At 39.5% G+C, this 18,313-nt stretch overlaps 1 protein-coding gene across 6 annotated transcripts; it reads left to right on the forward strand.

Moving 5' to 3' along the window:
* The first annotated feature begins 403 nt into the window (after window positions 1–403).
* ATP6V1C1 (ATPase H+ transporting V1 subunit C1) lies at window positions 404–17,769 on the forward strand. 6 transcript variants are annotated; one of them, XM_068672406.1, is made up of 13 exons: window positions 404–529; window positions 5,152–5,333; window positions 6,640–6,707; window positions 7,868–7,953; window positions 8,758–8,852; window positions 10,515–10,606; window positions 11,669–11,767; window positions 13,184–13,252; window positions 14,341–14,433; window positions 14,519–14,612; window positions 15,103–15,200; window positions 16,033–16,159; window positions 17,163–17,769. In XM_068672406.1, exons 2-13 carry the CDS (start codon window positions 5,202–5,204, stop codon window positions 17,256–17,258), a joined length of 1,149 nt encoding a protein of 382 aa, XP_068528507.1. In that variant the 5' UTR covers window positions 404–529; window positions 5,152–5,201; the 3' UTR covers window positions 17,259–17,769. The 6 variants fall into 6 exon arrangements, with proteins under 6 accessions (XP_068528507.1, XP_068528510.1, XP_068528509.1 ...); XM_068672409.1 differs by lacking the exon at window positions 404–529 and adding an exon at window positions 836–1,337; XM_068672408.1 differs by lacking the exon at window positions 404–529 and adding an exon at window positions 2,600–2,738.
* Window positions 17,770–18,313: the final 544 nt, after the last annotated feature.

Genomic DNA, 18,313 nt, shown 5'->3' on the forward strand with positions numbered 1-18,313 from the left:
GGGGCTTTGGGCAGCCTGGGCTGGGGGGAGGTGTCCCTGCCCATGGCAGGGGGCTGGAATTAGATGATCTTTAAGGTCCCTTCCCACCCAAACCATTCTGTGACCCTATGTAAAGCCTGTCAGCAGCCAAGGCCACCCTGACCCCTATGTAGCTTGGGGTCTCTCAGGCTGTGCCCCCCTACCTCCGCTCACCCCACACCACAAGCCAACCACAGGGCTGCGGGTAAAAAAAACAAACAAACACTCAAACATCAGGCTTTTCTCCCTAAACAGCGCCGACGCGTTCACCAGTTCTATTTTCCACCAGGAAACGCCAACCTCTCCCCGTCCCATCCATTCCCCTCCTTCACCCCCCCAACCCCAACCCCAAAACCCGCGGGGGCCGAGGCGGGTCTCGAACCCGCGACCCTCGGGCTCTGAGCCCGCCCCGCCCCTCCCCTCTCCCCCTCTCCTCGTGACCGGCGCCGCGGCGGTCACGTGACGCGGGGCGGTTGGGCGGGATGGCGCCGTGACGGGGCCGCGGCCGCCGGTGAGGAGGAGGAGGGCGGCCGGGGGGGGGGGGGAGGAAGAACCGGGGGGTGCCGAGGTTTTGGGGCTCCCCCGGGGCTCCTCCCGCGGCCTGTGGCACCGGGGAGGGCTGAGGGGGAGGCCTCGGGCCCGGCTGCCTCACCGGGAGGGGATTTTGGGGGGGTTGGAGGGCGAGAGGCCGGCGGCAGGGGGGGTGTTTTGGGGGTAGGGCTGAGGGGAAGATGGCGGCTGGGGGCTGGGCGCTGGCTCCGGGCGCAGGCCGCGGGCACTGCCTCAGCCCCGCCGCCGCTCTGGGAAGCTGCAGTGCAAATCCCGTCTTGGCATCGCGGGGTGCGTGTGTCAGAGCCGAGAGGGGTCGCTTGGAGGCTTTGTGGGGCGCGTCAGGGCGTGCTGCCTGGGAGGTTTGGGGTCTGAGGGCCCTTTGCCTCCTCCTGTCCCCTTCTCTAAACGATACGGAAATTAAACCCTGTTAATCATGGCTAGAAATGCGACATCTGTTCAAAATGACATGTCAAACCTATTTCAGGTGTTGGAGTAGCTGCAGTTCAAACCTAGGGGCTTCAGCGGAAAAGCTTCCAGGGGTGCGATGTGCCAAGAGCAGCGTGTAGATGTAGATGAGTGGCATCTATTTGCCTAGCAGAACGCCCCGGCAATGTTGGTGTTACATAAAACACTGTCTGAGGGCTCGTGGAAGCCCTTATTGCGCTTCAAAATCGTGTTGCAGGAATGCGTATGGGAAGGCGTCAAGAGGAATTCAGTGGGACGCCGCTCAGCTCTTCACCCTAGAATGACAGAAGGGGTGTTCTGAGGTATTTGTGGTATTAAGCCCTTAAAAGCGGGAAGTCTCACTTCTTGTGCAAGGTGTGCAAGGGGGTCAAAACATCACTGGTCTCATAAGATTTCATTTATTTATTTATTTGAGATGCTGATGCTTCAGTCAATCAGTATGAAAATAATAACTTAATGACCTTGAGGTTTTGTAAGAACCCATGTGGCTTGCCCAACGCTGTATATAAAGCTAGGATTCCAGAACCTCTTCCCTGAGCTTCTAAACTTTTGTTCAGCCTTGTCTGCAGAGAGACTTTTCTATAAGCTTTGCTTCTTATTTTCTTGGCTTAATGGGTTTTCCCCTTTTACTTTTTTTTTTTTTTCTTTTAATCATATAGCAACACTTCATGCTTACATTGGTGAGAACATACTTATAATGACATCTCAGAAATTGTTTTATTTTTTGATAGCTTTACCAGACCCAGCAGAATTAGCAGCATGGTTCCTGCTCGCTCAGGATCGCTGTGGTGTAGTATGGAATGAAAGTTAGCTCATGAGCTGTGTGCTATAGTGCTGAATATTTTTAAGTTGATGTATTTCTGTGTTGTTGACAATGCCATTTATGAATTTGGACATCCATTTATGAATGTTTCTGCTCTTTTATGAGTGTATGTCAAATAATTGGAATAGCAAGAATAGCCAGCAGTAATTAGGCAAAACCATCCTATGACAAATTCCACTCAGCAGTATGTTACAAAACAGTGCCTGTCACAGAGGTCCAGGGTGTAAACAAAAGCTCATTTGCCCACTCCGATTGCTTCTTCTAGGTTCTTTCATTGGGTTTGTTATCAAAAAAAAACATAAAAGCAGGGACGTCTGGGGAAAAAATGACTGGAATACTGCAGTTAATGCTCACTGGGAGTGAGGAGGGTGAGATGATGGCTGGTAGGCGCTCTTTGTTGGGGTTATCCTCCCAGCTTTTGCCTTAGATACTCTGCTTCAGTTAAAGTTTTCAGTTGTAATCATTAGCTAAGTAGAGAAAAGAAAGGAAGTCAATCACAGGGTTGTTAGAAGAGGATTTGAAATGTTGAATGTCCCTTTGGGGTTTTCTTGGGGTAGGAGGTAACCAGAGGCTAAATAAAATTTGTTTCTGCCAGCTTGTTTTAAAAAACTCACAAGAGGGTTGTAACTTGTGGGCTTTTGTTGTGTTTGTTTTCCCATGTAACTTAGTTTTCAACACAGAACGCTTCAGACTTTCAGTTTAAGTCAGGACTACATCCTTACGAGGGCAGCACTTAGTACAGTGAGATTCTAGTATGGATTGCTCTGGAATTTGGGGGCGATCAGGTCATTTTACAGGTGCAGTTTAAGATACCACCAAAACTACAGCACTGAGGAGTCCTCTTGGGGCAAGGTGCAGCTAATTCGTGGGCAGCATCCAGGTAATTGCTTGTTATCCGTGTAGTTCTGTTGGTAAGGCCAAAACGAGACCACTGCTTAGGTTTTGCAGGCTGCTGAGATGCCAGTGCTTGACAGCTTACAAATACCTCTTGACCTAAAGAGAGAATAAGTTTACTACAGCAGTGGATCTCATGGAAGACTACATTCCATTATTTTCCGTTCAAGGGAATAAAATAATAGTTTAGTTTAAAAAAAAAAAATACTTGTCAGCATACTTAAATGATCTGAACCCTTGGTATTTCCTGCTTTTTTTTTTTCTTTTTTTTTCTTTTTTTTTTTTTTCCCTCTGGTGCTATTTAAGTGTAATGGCTTTCATTTTGCAGTGGGCCAATATGTATTTTTGGCTGGCTAGTGGCTGTTTCTGTTTTCCTTACTGTTCTCTTGCACTTCTCCTTTTTCTGCTTCTTGTTCCTTGTTCCCTGTAGTTCTGAGTGCAAACTCCATCTTCCTGACATAGAACAAGCATCCAAACACATGTTGAAAACTTTTCTGTGAAGCTTTTTTTCCCGTATATGTATTTGAAAATCTTTCTGGGACCACAGAAAAGCCACGATGCTGAAACTAGTCAGTGTGTCTGGCTGGAGTAGTGCCCGGTTGTTAGTCTTTCATTTGTCTGACGGTGTCGGTACTCCTCCCCACTGACCATTTCAAACAATGCTGCACTGAGTGGGTGTTTGGGATGGGGATGATCCCACTTCCCTTGGTTGGTGAAGTGGGACAGAGCTTCTTGGAAACCAACCAGGCAGAGAAAAATGGGGGGGGGAACAGGGAAAAGGTGTTCTGCAGCTCTGTGATTCTTGGAAGTGACAGCTGCTCCACCTTTGCTTGTTCCATTTGAGCAGTAGAAAAAGATGTTGGTTACTGAGTTGAACAACTCATTTTTTTCCCCTCTGGTGTTACGGAATCCTGAAGTTCTCTAGTTCACTTTTTTTTTTTTTTTTTTTTAGCATGATTAAATTTTTGCTGCAAGTCTCTCAGGTGTTTGCAGCCAGTTATGTTTATGGTAGAGTCGTCAATATTTAGTCTGCACAGTCAGTCCTTGAAAACTGACTGTAAAAGATTGCTTTCAGTAATTAAAGTTTTCCAATTATTCTTCGCAATGGATCCATTAAAGATTTTTTTTTTCCCTGTGAGAGATGTTTAGATTTCTTTTTTCCAATCTGTAATGTGGAGAATGAGACTGTCATGGTGAACAAGCAACTGTTTCCTTATCTGGTGTAATTTCTGGAAACTTTATACATTTTCTGGAAGGTCTATTTGTGTTTTAGTGGAAAGCATGAGAACACCATGTTCCGTCTATTTCACTGAACAGGAGCCTTGGACTTCTGTGCTGCGGCTCTTCTGCCTCGTGCGGCGATTCTCGCTGCTGCCACCTGAACTTCTGCCTTTTATTTAGTCAACATCCATTCCAAAGCCTCTTCTAGTCTTAGAGTAATCGTGTCCAAGCAGAAGCCAATCTAAAGCTTAGGCACTTGAGTGTGTGTGTGTGTGAGCTGCAGGGCTGTCTCCATGTGTGGGTGAAGTTTACTGTAAACTTGGCCGGGTCTTTTATAGGGCCAGGGTTCAGCGAGGCGTAGGAAAACGTAACGTTTGGCATGTGTTAAGGAAGATAATGCACCTAAGTCCTCAGAATAAGAGGAAATTAAATTTAGTTTCACTCCAAAATGTTGATAGTAGACCTCCAGTGGAGGCGCATAACACAGTTAAGTGTTTCCCTAAACAAGCCCTGTAACATAAACTGTGTTTAGTGCTGGTTCTCTTGAATAATGCTAGCATTAGTGTAATTTTATTGGAAGTCTGCAATGACAACAGAGGTACCGAGACTAGAATGGAGCCCCCCTTCATGTTGAAATGCTTAGCTGCTGGGAGAGCCCTCTTAGTTTATTCATTTAAGCAAAGTTTGCCTAAAATATATTTAAATGATATACTAATTGACTTCAAAATACTGTTCTAATCTGAAAAGTGACTGGAAAGGCTCTAGTGTCAGAGCTGAAATATGTTTCTCTTGCATTTTCTCTCAGAAAGCAGTCTGTTACACAGATCTTGGAGGTTGTACAGAGCTTTGTAAACGTGATTTGGGTCTTGTGTTATTGGATTTATTTTCAGTTAGGTTGCTTATAATCTTCTGTGGAGTTGCAGATGTTGATGTTGCAAACTCAGCCTTTAACTTGCAGGATGGGCAGTTTAAAAATACTCTGCAACTGTGCAAATGTGATTTGGGAGATAGGAAAAAGTGAATTTGGAACCATGTGATACTCTTGGTAGAATCTCTTCCAGTGGCTAGGACAGCACTTCAATTACATGGAATAGGATGATTTTTCTTCAGGCAAAGCTTTCAATCCTAAACTAATGGCAGATATTTTTTCTTCCATCCCGCTTCCTTTCTCCTACTAGCATCCTGCCCTTGTCTTCAGAAGCAGAAAGCATCACGATAAGAGACAAAAATGACCGAGTTTTGGCTGATTTCTGCTCCTGGGGAAAAAACTTGTCAACAGACATGGGAGAAACTACACGCAGCGACCACAAAAAATAACAATCTTTCTACTAATTCAAAGTTCAATATTCCAGACCTGAAGGTACGTAAGCCCCCTGTCATGTCCTAAGAAGTGTTTGTTTGGCATCATGTTTGTTTCTTTAGACTAAAACTGCAAGTGATGAATACTTGCAGACTTTTTAGAGAAAGCAGCTGATGTATTTTGTTGAGTATTTGTGGATCAAAACATTAATTTAAACAATCAGTTATCTTTTCTCTGGAATTATAAAAATTTCTCATACTGTAAGGTTTAAAGGTTCATCAAATTGCGTTCTTTCAGCAAATAAAGCAGTTTTTTCCCACAGGAAGCAATTGGGGTCTCATACTGCTAGCAGTAAGCAGGAGAAGAAAGAAAATCAGCTTTGGAAATTAAGGTGCAAATGGAGATTTGTGATCTGAGTATTCAGATGACATGGTTTTCTTTTTTTTTTTTTTTTTGTACCCTTCTGATGTGTCTGCTGCTGCTTTGCTGGCTGAGATGCAATGAAATGGCTTGATTTAAAATAGGGCAGATGACCAAACAGCTCCTGCTTTTTCTGTGTCCAGAAGTAGCAGTTGTCTCCAACTGAGAGCATTTCGGTGTGACCAGCCAGTGTGTGTTATAGAAAATAGGAAGGAAACCATTTGAACTATTACAGCGAGAAGGGAAGAGAAACAAAATCTGAAAGCAGTTTCTCTTGGTTAACTGCAACTATCAGGCTATAGAAAAGGTAGAAGACAGTGTTTCATCAAGATAAGGTCTGACACCAGCACGTGGCTTGAAAAAAAAAAATAATTGTGAGCTCAGTTTAATGCTTTATAAGTGAGAGATTATCAAAACGAAGGGGAAAAAATGCCACCCCTATCTGTCTACAGAATGGTTCAAGTTCAGGTGGCACGCTGCCTCATTCTGCCTCCACTAGGGAACAGACCCAGAGCACATGCTGTCTGAGAGCATCTTCCATCTGCCATAAGTTATCATTCATCTTCAGACCATCCTGAGTTATTTCAGGAGATGTAGCCCCTCTTCTTACATCTACTAATCCAATCGGTGTCAGTCTCTTCCCAGGAGCTCCGTGGATGTGATTTAGGATGACCTTCAACCTATAGGGTGCCTACAGTATTTAGAGAAGTTATTGCAGAAAACTCATGTGGCCCACTAGGGTTATTAACGATTGGTTTTGGTTTTACTCTTTTTATTTCCTGTGAACTGAAATTATTCCTAAAGGGGGCAGAGGCTGAGCATACCTTAAATTTATATACCACAGGGAATAGTCTGGCTTCTGTGTATGTAGTTAAACTGTTTTAGGGGTGTTTTCTTTATCTAGGTTGGTATACAATTGCTAATGCATTGTGATTTTTCCTTCTAGGTTGGGACACTGGATGTTTTAGTTGGTCTGTCAGATGAGCTGGCTAAACTGGATGCATTTGTGGAGAGGTAACAGTTTATTTTTACTAGCATGTATAATATTTGAACACTGATATGATGCTTTGCCAATCCTTAATGATTCACGGGCTATTTTCAAACTTTTTAGGTTTCATAGTGATCCTTTGTATGCAGCCAACAAGCTAATTTCAGTAGGCTAAGCTGATGCTTTTCCTAGTATCTGTGCTTGGGGGAGATGCTTCTCATGGAATAGTGGGACATGGATGTAGGTTCTCCCTTCATCATTTCCCCAAGTTCTCCCTGTAGTAGTGCTGTGTGGCGCCAGATTCTGGAGAGCTGGTCAGAATTGAGCATGGCAGCTGCAGGAAGTGGTAGTGAGATGGAGTAAAATGCATTTTAGCAAGTTAGAGTACTGTTTACAGGCTTCAGGAAGGTAACATGTTTCTTAACCCACCGAGATGATTATACAGCCTCAGAATTTAAATACAAAGGACGTTTATCTTGAAGAAACTAATGGTCCTTTGAAAGTGATTTTTGAGCTAATATAACATAGCCAGAACTTGTGGAGCTATCTTCTGTTTCAAGGAGAGAAGTATTAAGTAGTTGTTTTTAAACAGAATAGGAAAATGTTAGGCATGGCACATGTGAGTAATGTTAAACATTAGCTTTTTTGATGGAAAAGGCAGGTCTTATGCCTCAGATCTCATGAGGGCTTTGGGCTGGGATTTCTCTATAGCTCTTTGGTTTTCTTTCATTTTTCATTGTCACAGTTGCCTGGTGTTTAATTTTTATTATTGATGATTTCTACCTCACTACATATTTTGAGAATGGGGTTAAGATTTTGAAACAACCACAGATTTGAAAGAAGAAAAGGAGGGGGGCGGGAAAAATTTGGAGTACAGTGGGATTACATTTGGAAGTGTCAACCTTTGTTCCCTGGAGGCAAGGGAAGTATCTTCATCCTGTTGAGAACCAATGAGAGCAGTGCTTGAGAATGATTTAAATAAATTGAGATGTGTTTGAATTGGTCTCTTTCAGATAGCAAGCCCAGTTGGTACTCTTGAAAAGCTTATGTGTAGAGCGTTCAACGTTTTATACCTGATCCAATCTCTTAATTTCCAGGCAATTTCAGATGAGTTTTAGGAATAGTGTTTCTCAAAATGGCAATTTTTTTTTTCTTTTTTTTATTAGCTTTATCTTTCATTTTTCAGCGTTGTGAAGAAGGTGGCCCAGTATATGGCTGATGTTCTGGAAGATAGTAAAGATAAAGTTCAGGAAAATCTTCTGGCTAATGGAGGTAAAGTGTTAACCATAATATGCACGTCCTAAGAGTGGTAGGAGGGAAGGCGGTGATCCAGACACACACTTAATGCTGCTTCTGTTTGATGTTCTGAAAGCTTAGTTTAGGTATGGAAATATGTTTTCCCATGGGTTATTTATCCTGAAAGGAATGATAGAATCCAAAATAGCGAGAAATTACAGATCTGCATATTAAATACTCACTTGTAGAAGCCTTTTGATCCTTTAAGGCTATTGTCAGAAGTTTTGGGTGGAGCATAAAAATGGCTGTTACTGGTCATTGAAAACATTTTTTTTTTTTTTTTTTTTTTTTTACTGGTCTGTCATCTGAATACAGATGATTTTTTGTAAGGCGTGTTGGAGAGAGGTTAGTATGAATGGAAACATGAAAACAAATGCAGCAGTCCTAATTAATGCAAATATTTTAAGAGAGGGACTCGGGATAGCCTCTCCTATCGTTATACAAAACTGCTGCTTCAGGTGAGCCATGTAACAGTCGTAACCCTGCCTTCTCCCAGATATTTTTCATATGAAGTGAAATAATGGCTGACTTTTTCTGTGCTTCTCCAGTCATCATAGTTACTAGTAAATACCATTTTGGGGTCTACAGAGATGGAGAAATACCAATATCTGAATGCAGAGGTCACAGAAAACTTAAGATTTTGGTAGTTTGTTTTCAGATTTCTTAAGCAACAGGGTACATACATGTGAAGGTCTACAACAGGCTGTTACAGTACTTCTAAATCAAGTACATTAGTCCTCTTACTGTCTATCTTAACAAAGTCCCTCTTCAAAATTTTAGTTGACTTGGTCACCTATATCACAAGGTTCCAGTGGGATATGGCCAAATATCCGATCAAGCAATCCTTGAAGAATATTTCAGAAATTATTGCAAAGGTAAGGTCGTTTGTTTTATAAAACATTTTTGCTTGAGTTATTTTATGCACGTTGTGAAATACTCAAAGCTTTTTTTCCTGCCAGGATGCTTGTGCTTTTAACAACTTCTTCCTGGTGCAGACAGGTGTGCTTGTGTGTTACCATAAACAAGGTCACTGTATAACAAAGTGTTGTAGCTGTTAAGAAAGATTTATTTTGTAAAAATAAAATCTGGATACCAAAGCTGAAGTGCTGTTTGTAGTATCCTGAAGTGGTGTATGCCAGCAGAATGTTTTGTCAACAGCCAGGGCACAATTAAAAGGAGAGTTTCTTAACTACATGCTCAGATACGTGCCCCTGGCAATTCTCACGTACTTGCACCTACTTACTGTGGTGGAGGAGAGAGTAGGCAGTGGTATAATGCCAGAGCAATGCTGCACCAAGTTCTTACAGCTACCCAACTGTTAGCTAAATACATTGATATTTTAAAAATAATTCATTGTATAGACTGATAGAAGTATGAGTGGATATTTGAGAACTATTTATTACTTTGTTTTGTGTTTTCCAACTTGCTGCCAAACAGCCTAACTGGGAATTAACTATTTTTGCAATTATTCCAATTAATTCTGGAGGATGTGTTTGAGAAAGGTGGCTTACTTGAGGAGGAATGGCAAGCCAAATATAAGTCAGTCTGAACAGTGAAATAGTTATAATTTTAATATAAGAGTTTTGAAGATGATCAAAGGGTACCAGAGTCATTAAATGGAGAATGCTATTAATACTTAAATGGACAAATGCATTTTTTGTCTGAAATACTGTTTGTGTCTACCCTGAAGCTGGCCCTGTGCAATTCCAGACATTCTTAAGTATATAAACTGTTAATGACTGTAGAAAATATCTGTAAAATAGATTTTCCTGTATATGTATAAACCATTGCCAATATAAAACAGCATCAGGTGACTTGATGAAAGCAAATGGTAGTAGAATTTGTATTTTTCTTTGAAAGTGTACAAAATCGGAAAGAACTTCAGGAAAAAAAGTGGTAATACTTAGAATTGTAAATAGCAGAATCAGATAGGTAATGCATTTAGTTGATACCCTTATCTTTCAGAGTGAGCAAGGCTATTCATCTCAAGGAAAAGTGCAAGAAAAAACATGTAATAAGCAAATACAGTGCAGCAGAGTCTCATCTTAAGTTGTAGATTATGAAAAGCATTATCGGTTTGCATTACTTCATGCTTGATTTGCTGCTCATAAGACTATACCATCATTTTTGCCACTGAAAGTCTTGAGAGGAAAATGTGAAAACCAGCTGAAGGACAGGTTAGCCAGTGTTAACCAGTAAATTTGTATCACAGTGAAGGTAAACTTCAATAATCTTTTCTGTCAGCTGAGCTGGAGGGTGGTGACCTCAAGCTGGTGGAGTTGATCAGCTGGGTGCAGTAGCATGTCCGGTTGATACCAGAAGAGGATGTGTAATTCTTATTATTGGTTCATTTTCCTTTATAGGAATTCTAACCTAAAATTTTGAGTCTTGAGGGAATCTTGTTAAGCCCTAGAGAAATAAGCATTTTAGCTTTTGTATTTTTCATCAAGTTCTTGATAGCAGATGAAAGATCTAAGCTTTGAAATTAAGAAATCATTTAAAAACTCAGTTCTTTAGATGCTTTTTTGATCTTCAAGGGAGTAAACCAGATTGACAATGATCTTAAAGCAAGAGCCTCGGCATACAATAATCTAAAAGGGAATCTTCAGAATTTGGAAAGAAAGAATGCGTAAGTCACATTTAATTTTTTTGTTAATGCAATGCAGGAAAACTTTCTGACTGTGAGAACTTAGTCATGTTTGAAGAGGTACTGGCTCTAAGCTTGATGTGTTTTTGAGGCATTTCAATCTTGAGTAGCATATGTGATAGAAGGATGCTTATTACCAGTGACTTCCTGGTAATCACTCACTTGTGATTGGCAAGTGATAGTGAAATACACAAAAGCATGTACAGACTGTATAAATTGCTGAAGCCCTCGAGAGAAGCTTGCTGTTAAAATGGCATGTAACACTGCTACTTACACGTCTGGCTAAACAGTGAAGTTTTCCCCTTCACTCCAATTTGTGCTCTAAGCATATCTATATTAATTGGGTTTCTTCCCTCAAAAGCAACCAGCAGAGAGACAGCTGTTGCATACATGCAAGTGATGATAAATTAAAAGAGGACCGCATGCTGCCTTGTCATGTACACATGATGAGTAGTTCAGATACAGTAGTTCTGTCCAAATATGGTTGATTAATTTGACTCAGCCCTGCCATTATCATTAATGGTAAAAGCTTGGTGGCTCATTCAGGTCTGTGGGTCAGACTAATGATAGCTGTTTCATGAGGGAGCCATAAGTTCCTTGTTAAGCCATGGTAATCTGTCAGCTAAGCCCCATTAAATCTGTGTAGGTTCTTGTTCTTTTGAGAATAAGACAACGTGCTGCTGCTTTAAATTTTCATTGGGGTTCTGTGTATAGGTCTGCAGTAGCTTGGTTGTAGCCGAGGTTCCATATACTGGCCTTCAGAGTGAATTAATGGTTCTTGTGTTCTTGGATCACTTTTAAAAAGAGTTCAGAGTTTTTGGAATATGGAAATGACACTCAGCACTGAGTGGGCTACTGATTAAAAAGTAGTGAGCTATTGATAAAAACTTTTGTATATATAACATTCATGTAAGGACACTTTGTTTGCTCTGCCATATTGAATGCTTAAATGAAATATGTTACACTTTCAAGCAATAGAAACTGTTGTCTATACCAGCTCAATTCTTAAAGGTGTTTGCTCTGATTGTCTTTGTTTCTCTACAGAGGAAGCTTGCTAACCAGAAGCCTTGCTGATATTGTAAAGAAAGAGGACTTCGTACTTGATTCAGAATACTTGGTCACATTATTAGTGATTGTACCAAAGTAAGTTTATTGCTTGTCTGAAGAGCAGGATAAAATAATAAATGTAAATCAAGCAATAGACCCCACAATCCTATAGTACTGTAAGAAAGGATGCCTGAATTGCTTTGAGTTTTCATGGATATACGAACAAAAACATTTGGACACCTACTGCAAATGAACCTGTGTGCCTATATTCCATTGTCTGTAGGAGCTCACCATAAGAAATGCTAAGTGCTCATGAATTTCTTTGAGAAACTGGGAATATAGACTTAGGTCTCTTATCTAGTATTAGGTGGTTCATGCTGCAGAAAGAATCCTTATGAAAATACTAAGTACTGAGTGAAAACATGAGTTGTTTTCCATTAGAATGTTTAGTGATAGAATTACCCAGTTTAGCTCTATGTCAGCTTTCCCCATTTAGTTAACAAAATGAACCCTTTTTTTCTTTGCTCCCCATTTTTTCAGGTTGTGAGAACACTGCTCATGTATTTCTGTCTATACCAATGCAATAGTGCTTATGTCATGTTAAACCTTTAGCATGAAACTTTAAAATGAACCTGAGGAACAGCCTGTTCCTCATCTGAAATGACAACAGATCTGAAATAAAACAATAAAAAAACCACCCTTTTCCCTGGCCAAGGAAAGTTGTGATACATACGTCTTTAAAACTCTTGTAGTTGAGAAAATGGCAAAGCTTTGGACAGCTCGTTCTGCTTTGTAGTGCTAGCCTGTCTCCCTGGAGATGGGCACAAGGAGAGAGTTTCTAACTTGTGAAGATAGCGTGTGGGCTGTTTATTGCATGCAGTAGTAGTCTGTCATGTGTAAAACTCTGGTGAAGGCAAAGCAGGTGCAGTAGTTTTAGCAGAAAACTGGTGATTAGCATACCTCAGCTGTTATTTTTCTTTTACCTTTGACTTATTTTTGGTGATTTAGGGGTAGAATCCCTTCACCACCAGCTACAGAAAGGCAGGGCTTCCCAAATTCTCAGTGGTCTCTTAGGCAAGTGCAGGACTTTGGGGAATCTGCTTGTAATTGTCGAAGTAGTGTTCCCTTCAGTAACTCAGACGAGCAGAGCTGCATGAGGAGTTTCTGATAAACCTTGACAGTTAAGTTCATTTGGTCCTCTGAGAACTATATTGAACGATGACTGATTTCATTTCATCATTCCTTGACTTCAGTAATTGTATACCTCTAAACTTCTATGAAGACGGGAGATAAAATATTTCTCACTTTGGCTAATGTAGCTTATTTAGCAATAATCCTAAAAAATGGTATGAGGAGAATTGCCCCTGATGCCTTGTGTATTTTTAACAACCTATACCTGGATTGGAAGATGTGATAATTAATTGTTTTTAACTTTAAAAAAAAAAATTGATGTACTAATCTAAGATTTTATTCTACAATGCTAACAGTAATTGCAACCTGTGTGCTCTCTAGGTTGAACTATAATGACTGGGTTAAGCAATATGAAACACTAGCAGAGATGGTTGTACCACGTTCCAGCAAGTAAGTTGTCAGATGTTAGATCTCACATTTGCTTGTGTTACATTTTTTTGATCTTTATCCGTATTGACTTTAAATTCTAAAGATTAGTCTAAAGCTTGTCAAAATGTCTAGCTTTATAGTTTTATCTGAGTCAATCAAGCTTGATTATGTTGTTGCGTGCTAACAAAGGCCCTGGGTACCAGACTGGTGCTGATGTTTATGATGGGGAAGAGGAATGCCAGGATTTGATTAAGAGGGTGAAGCCACTTTAGCAACTTTGTTACCACATCAAAAATAAAGTCAACATGTAGCATAAAGCATTGATGTGGTGTTAATTTAAATTGACAGTTGGGTTTTGATAGGGTAGATCTGATACTACCAACTCTATGCCACTTACGAAATCTGAGCTTGCTCTGCCTTACGTCACATTTTAGTTGGATCAACTTCAACCTAGATCTGCTAATGATTCTGATTTACTTACTGGGGAAACTGTCACATAGGGATGGGTAAAGAAGAGGTAACTTGTTCAATACAAGTGTAATAAAACAGTTTGAGAAAAAATACGGCATTGAGGAACAGTCTAAATCTGTTCAAGGCTTTTTCCTCAAGGTGAACTCTCAGAATAAGCATTGTATTGAAGTATAAAATAGTAAATCCTGGCATCTTCTTTAAAGTATAAGTAACACTTTCTAATCAACTTCTGTTGTCTTAGAGTTCTTCTGTTTTTCAAATGCATTTCCTTTTTCTTTAGAACATACATTTCCAGTAATTTTGTAGTCTAAATTTTTTGGTACTAAACTAACTTCAATTCCCTTTTCAGTAAAATAATTTTAACTTGACCAAATACATAGGCATGTATGAAGCGCTTCTGAGTGGTGAAGTGTCTGAACATGAAATGCAAAGTGCCACTCATTACTGAGGGAGTAATTAAGAGTGGTTGCTAAAGCTTCAGTTACTTTCTGTAGAGAGTGTTTAATTTGTGAAGTAATCCCATGTGATTATCTGCATCTATGTTCCTGCCTTAGTAGCAATAAAGTACAACTTAACCTATTGTATTTCAGATCTGTAGTGACTTGAACCTTAATAATTCTGACTTTTTTTCTGTGTAGCGTACTTTTTGAGGATCAAGATAGTTACCTTTGCAATGTCACCTTATTCAGGAAGGCAGTGGATGACTTCAAGCATAAAGCAAGAGAATATAAGTAAGGCTTATTTTGTATGTTCCCTCTTGTGCTGTGAAGCATCTCTAGATAGCCACTTCTGATCTTTATTCACTTCCAAATGCAGATTTATGGTTCGTGACTTCCAGTATAATGAAGAAGAGATGAAGGCTGATAAAGAAGAAATGAATAGGCTGTCAACTGACAAGAAGAAACAGTTTGTAAGTTGTATAAACTAGTCATTATAGAAACCTGAGATGTCTCAGACGTGTTAATGCTGCATAATGACTTCATGAGCTTGTGATTCTGAGAACATATTGCAGGGATGACATGACACATAGTCAGCCTGCAGCCCAGCTAATCTGCTCAGGGATAGCTGAGTTGCTCTTAACTGTGTTGAACCAAGTGCTGGGATTGCAGCTGATAGTATGTGACGTTTGAAAATGGACAAACATTTGAATGAAATAATCAGATATTGTTGAAATGGTCCTTAATATAGTTAGCCCATGGACAGGTGGGCTGGGGTACTGAAGAGACAACAGAGTTCTTGTTAAATTAATCTTGACTTTGTAGAAAACTACCCTTAATCCATTATATCAATAGTGTGAACTCTGCCTTTAAGTTATCTTTATATTATGATATAAATAATGAGTATTTGCTTAAACATGCCTGTCTGATTCTTCTTCATAAGATTTTTTTTCTCTTTCACAGGGGCCTCTGGTTCGGTGGCTGAAAGTTAATTTCAGTGAAGCTTTCATTGCATGGATTCATGTGAAAGCACTACGAGTTTTTGTTGAATCTGTTCTAAGGTAATGAGACAAACCTGAGTAGTAAATTCTTGCAAAGTTTAGGAATGGAAAAAGCACATCTAGCTCAGCGTTAGTAGCCTGAGGTTTGTGAATGCCAGCCTTCCAGGAAGGACTAAACAAAGGCGAAGGGTAGGATGCAAGAATAGTTGATGACAGCTCTTGCTTCCAGTTATGGAACATCTGAAGTAGATAATAGCGTGTTGTTCACCCAGTGCTTGATAAAAGTTGTAGGTGCTCTGCTATTATCTGTTTTTTCAGAGTGGAAAGGACTCGGTCGAAAACTGAAGGATTTTTTTAGTTAGTTTTGATAAGAGCTGCTAAAAAAAAAAAACAATCGGAGGAGGAAAAATGCATATTAACTTGCAATCAAGTCTGTTTTTCATAGCCATTACAGGCAGGTTTTGAAGACAAACTCGAGTAAAGAAGACAGTTGGACTTAGTTTGAATATTGGCAAATGTTTCCACATATCTAAAAAGGAGGGTGGAATAGAGACTAGATTCTCCACCTAGTGGCATAAGCAAAGCCTTGCAAGTAGATTAATGGGAATGTTCAAAATTTAGTCCAGACTTCAGGTGTAACTTTTTTGAGTTGTGCTAAGTATTCAGGGTTTTTAAAGGCATTTAGACATCTGTACTGTTATTTTAAACTTGAAGACAAGTTCCACTTTACATCTTAATTATGAACTGTAGAAGAAGAATGATTTTATGAAAATGAGTAGACTTTCCTCATAAGCAATAGGATTCTTTCCCAAAGTAAAGTAAAACTCTGCTTTGAAATGGTAAAAGAAGGTTTATTTCAGCATTTTCACAATTATCTGATTAACTTTTTCAGGTATGGTTTGCCGGTTAACTTCCAGGCCATGCTGCTTCAGCCTAATAAGAAAACAATGAAGAAACTGAGGGAGGTTTTGTATGACTTATACAAACACCTTGACAGCAGTGCAGCAGCCATCATTGATGTAAGTATTTTTGTAACTGCTACTCTCATGCAGTGTTAGGTTTGTTCTGTCTAAACAAAAATTTACTAGCCTTACTGAAAAGCTACATCTCTCCATATTTTTCATAGTTCTCTCACAGTACAGAAAACTGTCTCCTTATAAAAATAACACCTCTACCTTAACATTTTTGTAAAGGAAGATAGTATTTAAAGTTGCAACTAATGCATTTGAAGTGCTGTCTAATGTAAAAGTCTCAAATCACTTCTTCTTACTGCGTTCTTCCCTACTACCAATGGAAGGATGCATTATAGGCTGGATACATGTTCACATTCTCAAAGAATTCAAATAAAGTAAACTTTGATCTGAAACTAGGCTTAAGGAACTTGAAGTCATCCTTTCTGCCTGTAGAGGTGTCTTGTTATCACGTTTAAAGCTGGTTTCTGGGAGGTTTATTCTACCACCATCATCTTGTATTGGAAAGCTGTGCTTTTCATAGTTAAACAAGTAAAGGTAGACTACACGATGAGTTTAGCTGTATTTTTAAAAAATTAAATGATCATTCTTAAAGTTATATTTATTGTAATGTTGTTTTTTTTTTCCAAAGTATTTTGAGGACTTTTTGGTGGAGTGGGAATGTAAGACAAGGTGAAAATGGGATGCTAAGTTTCATGTAACTTCTTGGATCACTCAGTACCCTATAACAGGCTGTTTAACAGTAGTAAAACATAATTGCAGTCCTTTGCTTTCCATTTAGTGGCAGTGTTTACTATAGCAACAGATGTAAATTATGGATACAAAGCTACTTAGTTTCTGTAAAAGCACTTGTTTCATTTTGAAAAATAGGTTAATATTTGTCCAAGTTCTAACTTGTTGTATGTTGCTTAAACAGTTGCTTGAACATGGAAGTTTAAGCTTGAAGTCTTGCCCGTCCTATTTGTTTCTCAAACATATGAATGCTTTAATCTACTTCTGAATAGAAATCTGAGTTGTAAGAGTGTAACTGGCTTCCAAACTTTACTTGCAGGCAACTATGGATATTCCAGGCTTAAACCTCAGCCAGCAGGAGTACTACCCATACGTGTACTACAAGATCGATTGCAATTTACTGGAATTCAAGTAAAAGTTCCCTAACATGACAATCCTCTGTATTGGTGTAAACAAACTGAAGTGAGGGTGAAGTACAGTAATACCTTTAACACTCTACTAATCACATGCTTGCTTCATATGTTAGGTGAATTTTACCCACAGTGGTCCATCTCCAGACATTTTCTTTTTAAAGGAAAGTGTAGGCAATCTGCTTTTAACAATTATGTCTGTAAATGTATATTGAGAGAACTGAAGTATTTATAAACAGAGTGATTTATTTAAGGAAAAGGTCATTCCTCTTTCATATGGTGATCTGTATTAATTCCATTTCCCATTGTTTATTAAAAAAAATTGTTTACAGAAGAATAGTGTAAATGTTTATGGCCATTCTGTTTGATTTAGTAAATACACTTGTGTTAACATTGTTGAACTGTGATGTAAAGTATGTAAGATTGGTAAGAAATTGTGCTTTTTGAATGTTGTACAATTACAATCGAAGCACTGTAAACACACAGGGAAAAAATAAACATACCTGTGCAAATGTCTCCCTTTCTTGTGCAGCATCTAACTACAGGTGTCTGTGTCTAAACTGAAGCAATATATTAAGTCCTAAAACCCGTGCTGCATCCTGTGTGCAGTGGTGCAAAATTGCCATTGACTTCAACACAACTTAAAGAGTTGCAGGTATTTCTCTTGCTTTGTGCAGAAATACTCCGGCCACCAGACCTGCATGTGGATGTTTTTTACACTGATATCTTCATGACCTTAAGGAAAAGACTTGAGATAATTATTAAGAAGATGACTGTAAGGTGGGATGCTAACAAGCTGGGATGATAGGGAATCTTTTTGATAATTCTTTGCTCTTTTCATTCAGTTGCAGCCTGGGACTTCGAATTACTACATTTCTCCTTTGCTTCTCTGTGTGTGTGTGGTGTGTGTGGGGCATCCTTTCCTATCCTTACAAAGCAAATGACAGCTACCATTGAATGTAGAAAGAGAGAGGTTGTTTATTCCCGTTCCAATTATCACACCCATTGCAAATACACTATATGTTCTAGCTGCTAAATATGTAAAGAAAAAAAACCAAAC

This window comes from Anas acuta, chromosome 2 (assembly GCF_963932015.1).
Source record: "Anas acuta chromosome 2, bAnaAcu1.1, whole genome shotgun sequence".
Classification (NCBI taxonomy): Eukaryota; Metazoa; Chordata; class Aves; order Anseriformes; family Anatidae; genus Anas; species Anas acuta.

What these genes read in the sequence shown, in the direction of transcription:
- ATP6V1C1 (XM_068672406.1), top strand. Translation starts at nt 5,202, where the DNA reads ATGACCGAGTTTTGGCTGATTTCTGCTCCTGGGGAAAAAACTTGTCAA. An exon ending in CTGGATGCATTTGTGGAGAG is followed by an intron (nt 6,708 to 7,867) that starts GTAACAGTTTAT and finishes TTCATTTTTCAG; the next exon opens with CGTTGTGAAGAAGGTGGCCC. An exon ending in TTTGTTGAATCTGTTCTAAG is followed by an intron (nt 15,201 to 16,032) that starts GTAATGAGACAA and finishes TAACTTTTTCAG; the next exon opens with GTATGGTTTGCCGGTTAACT.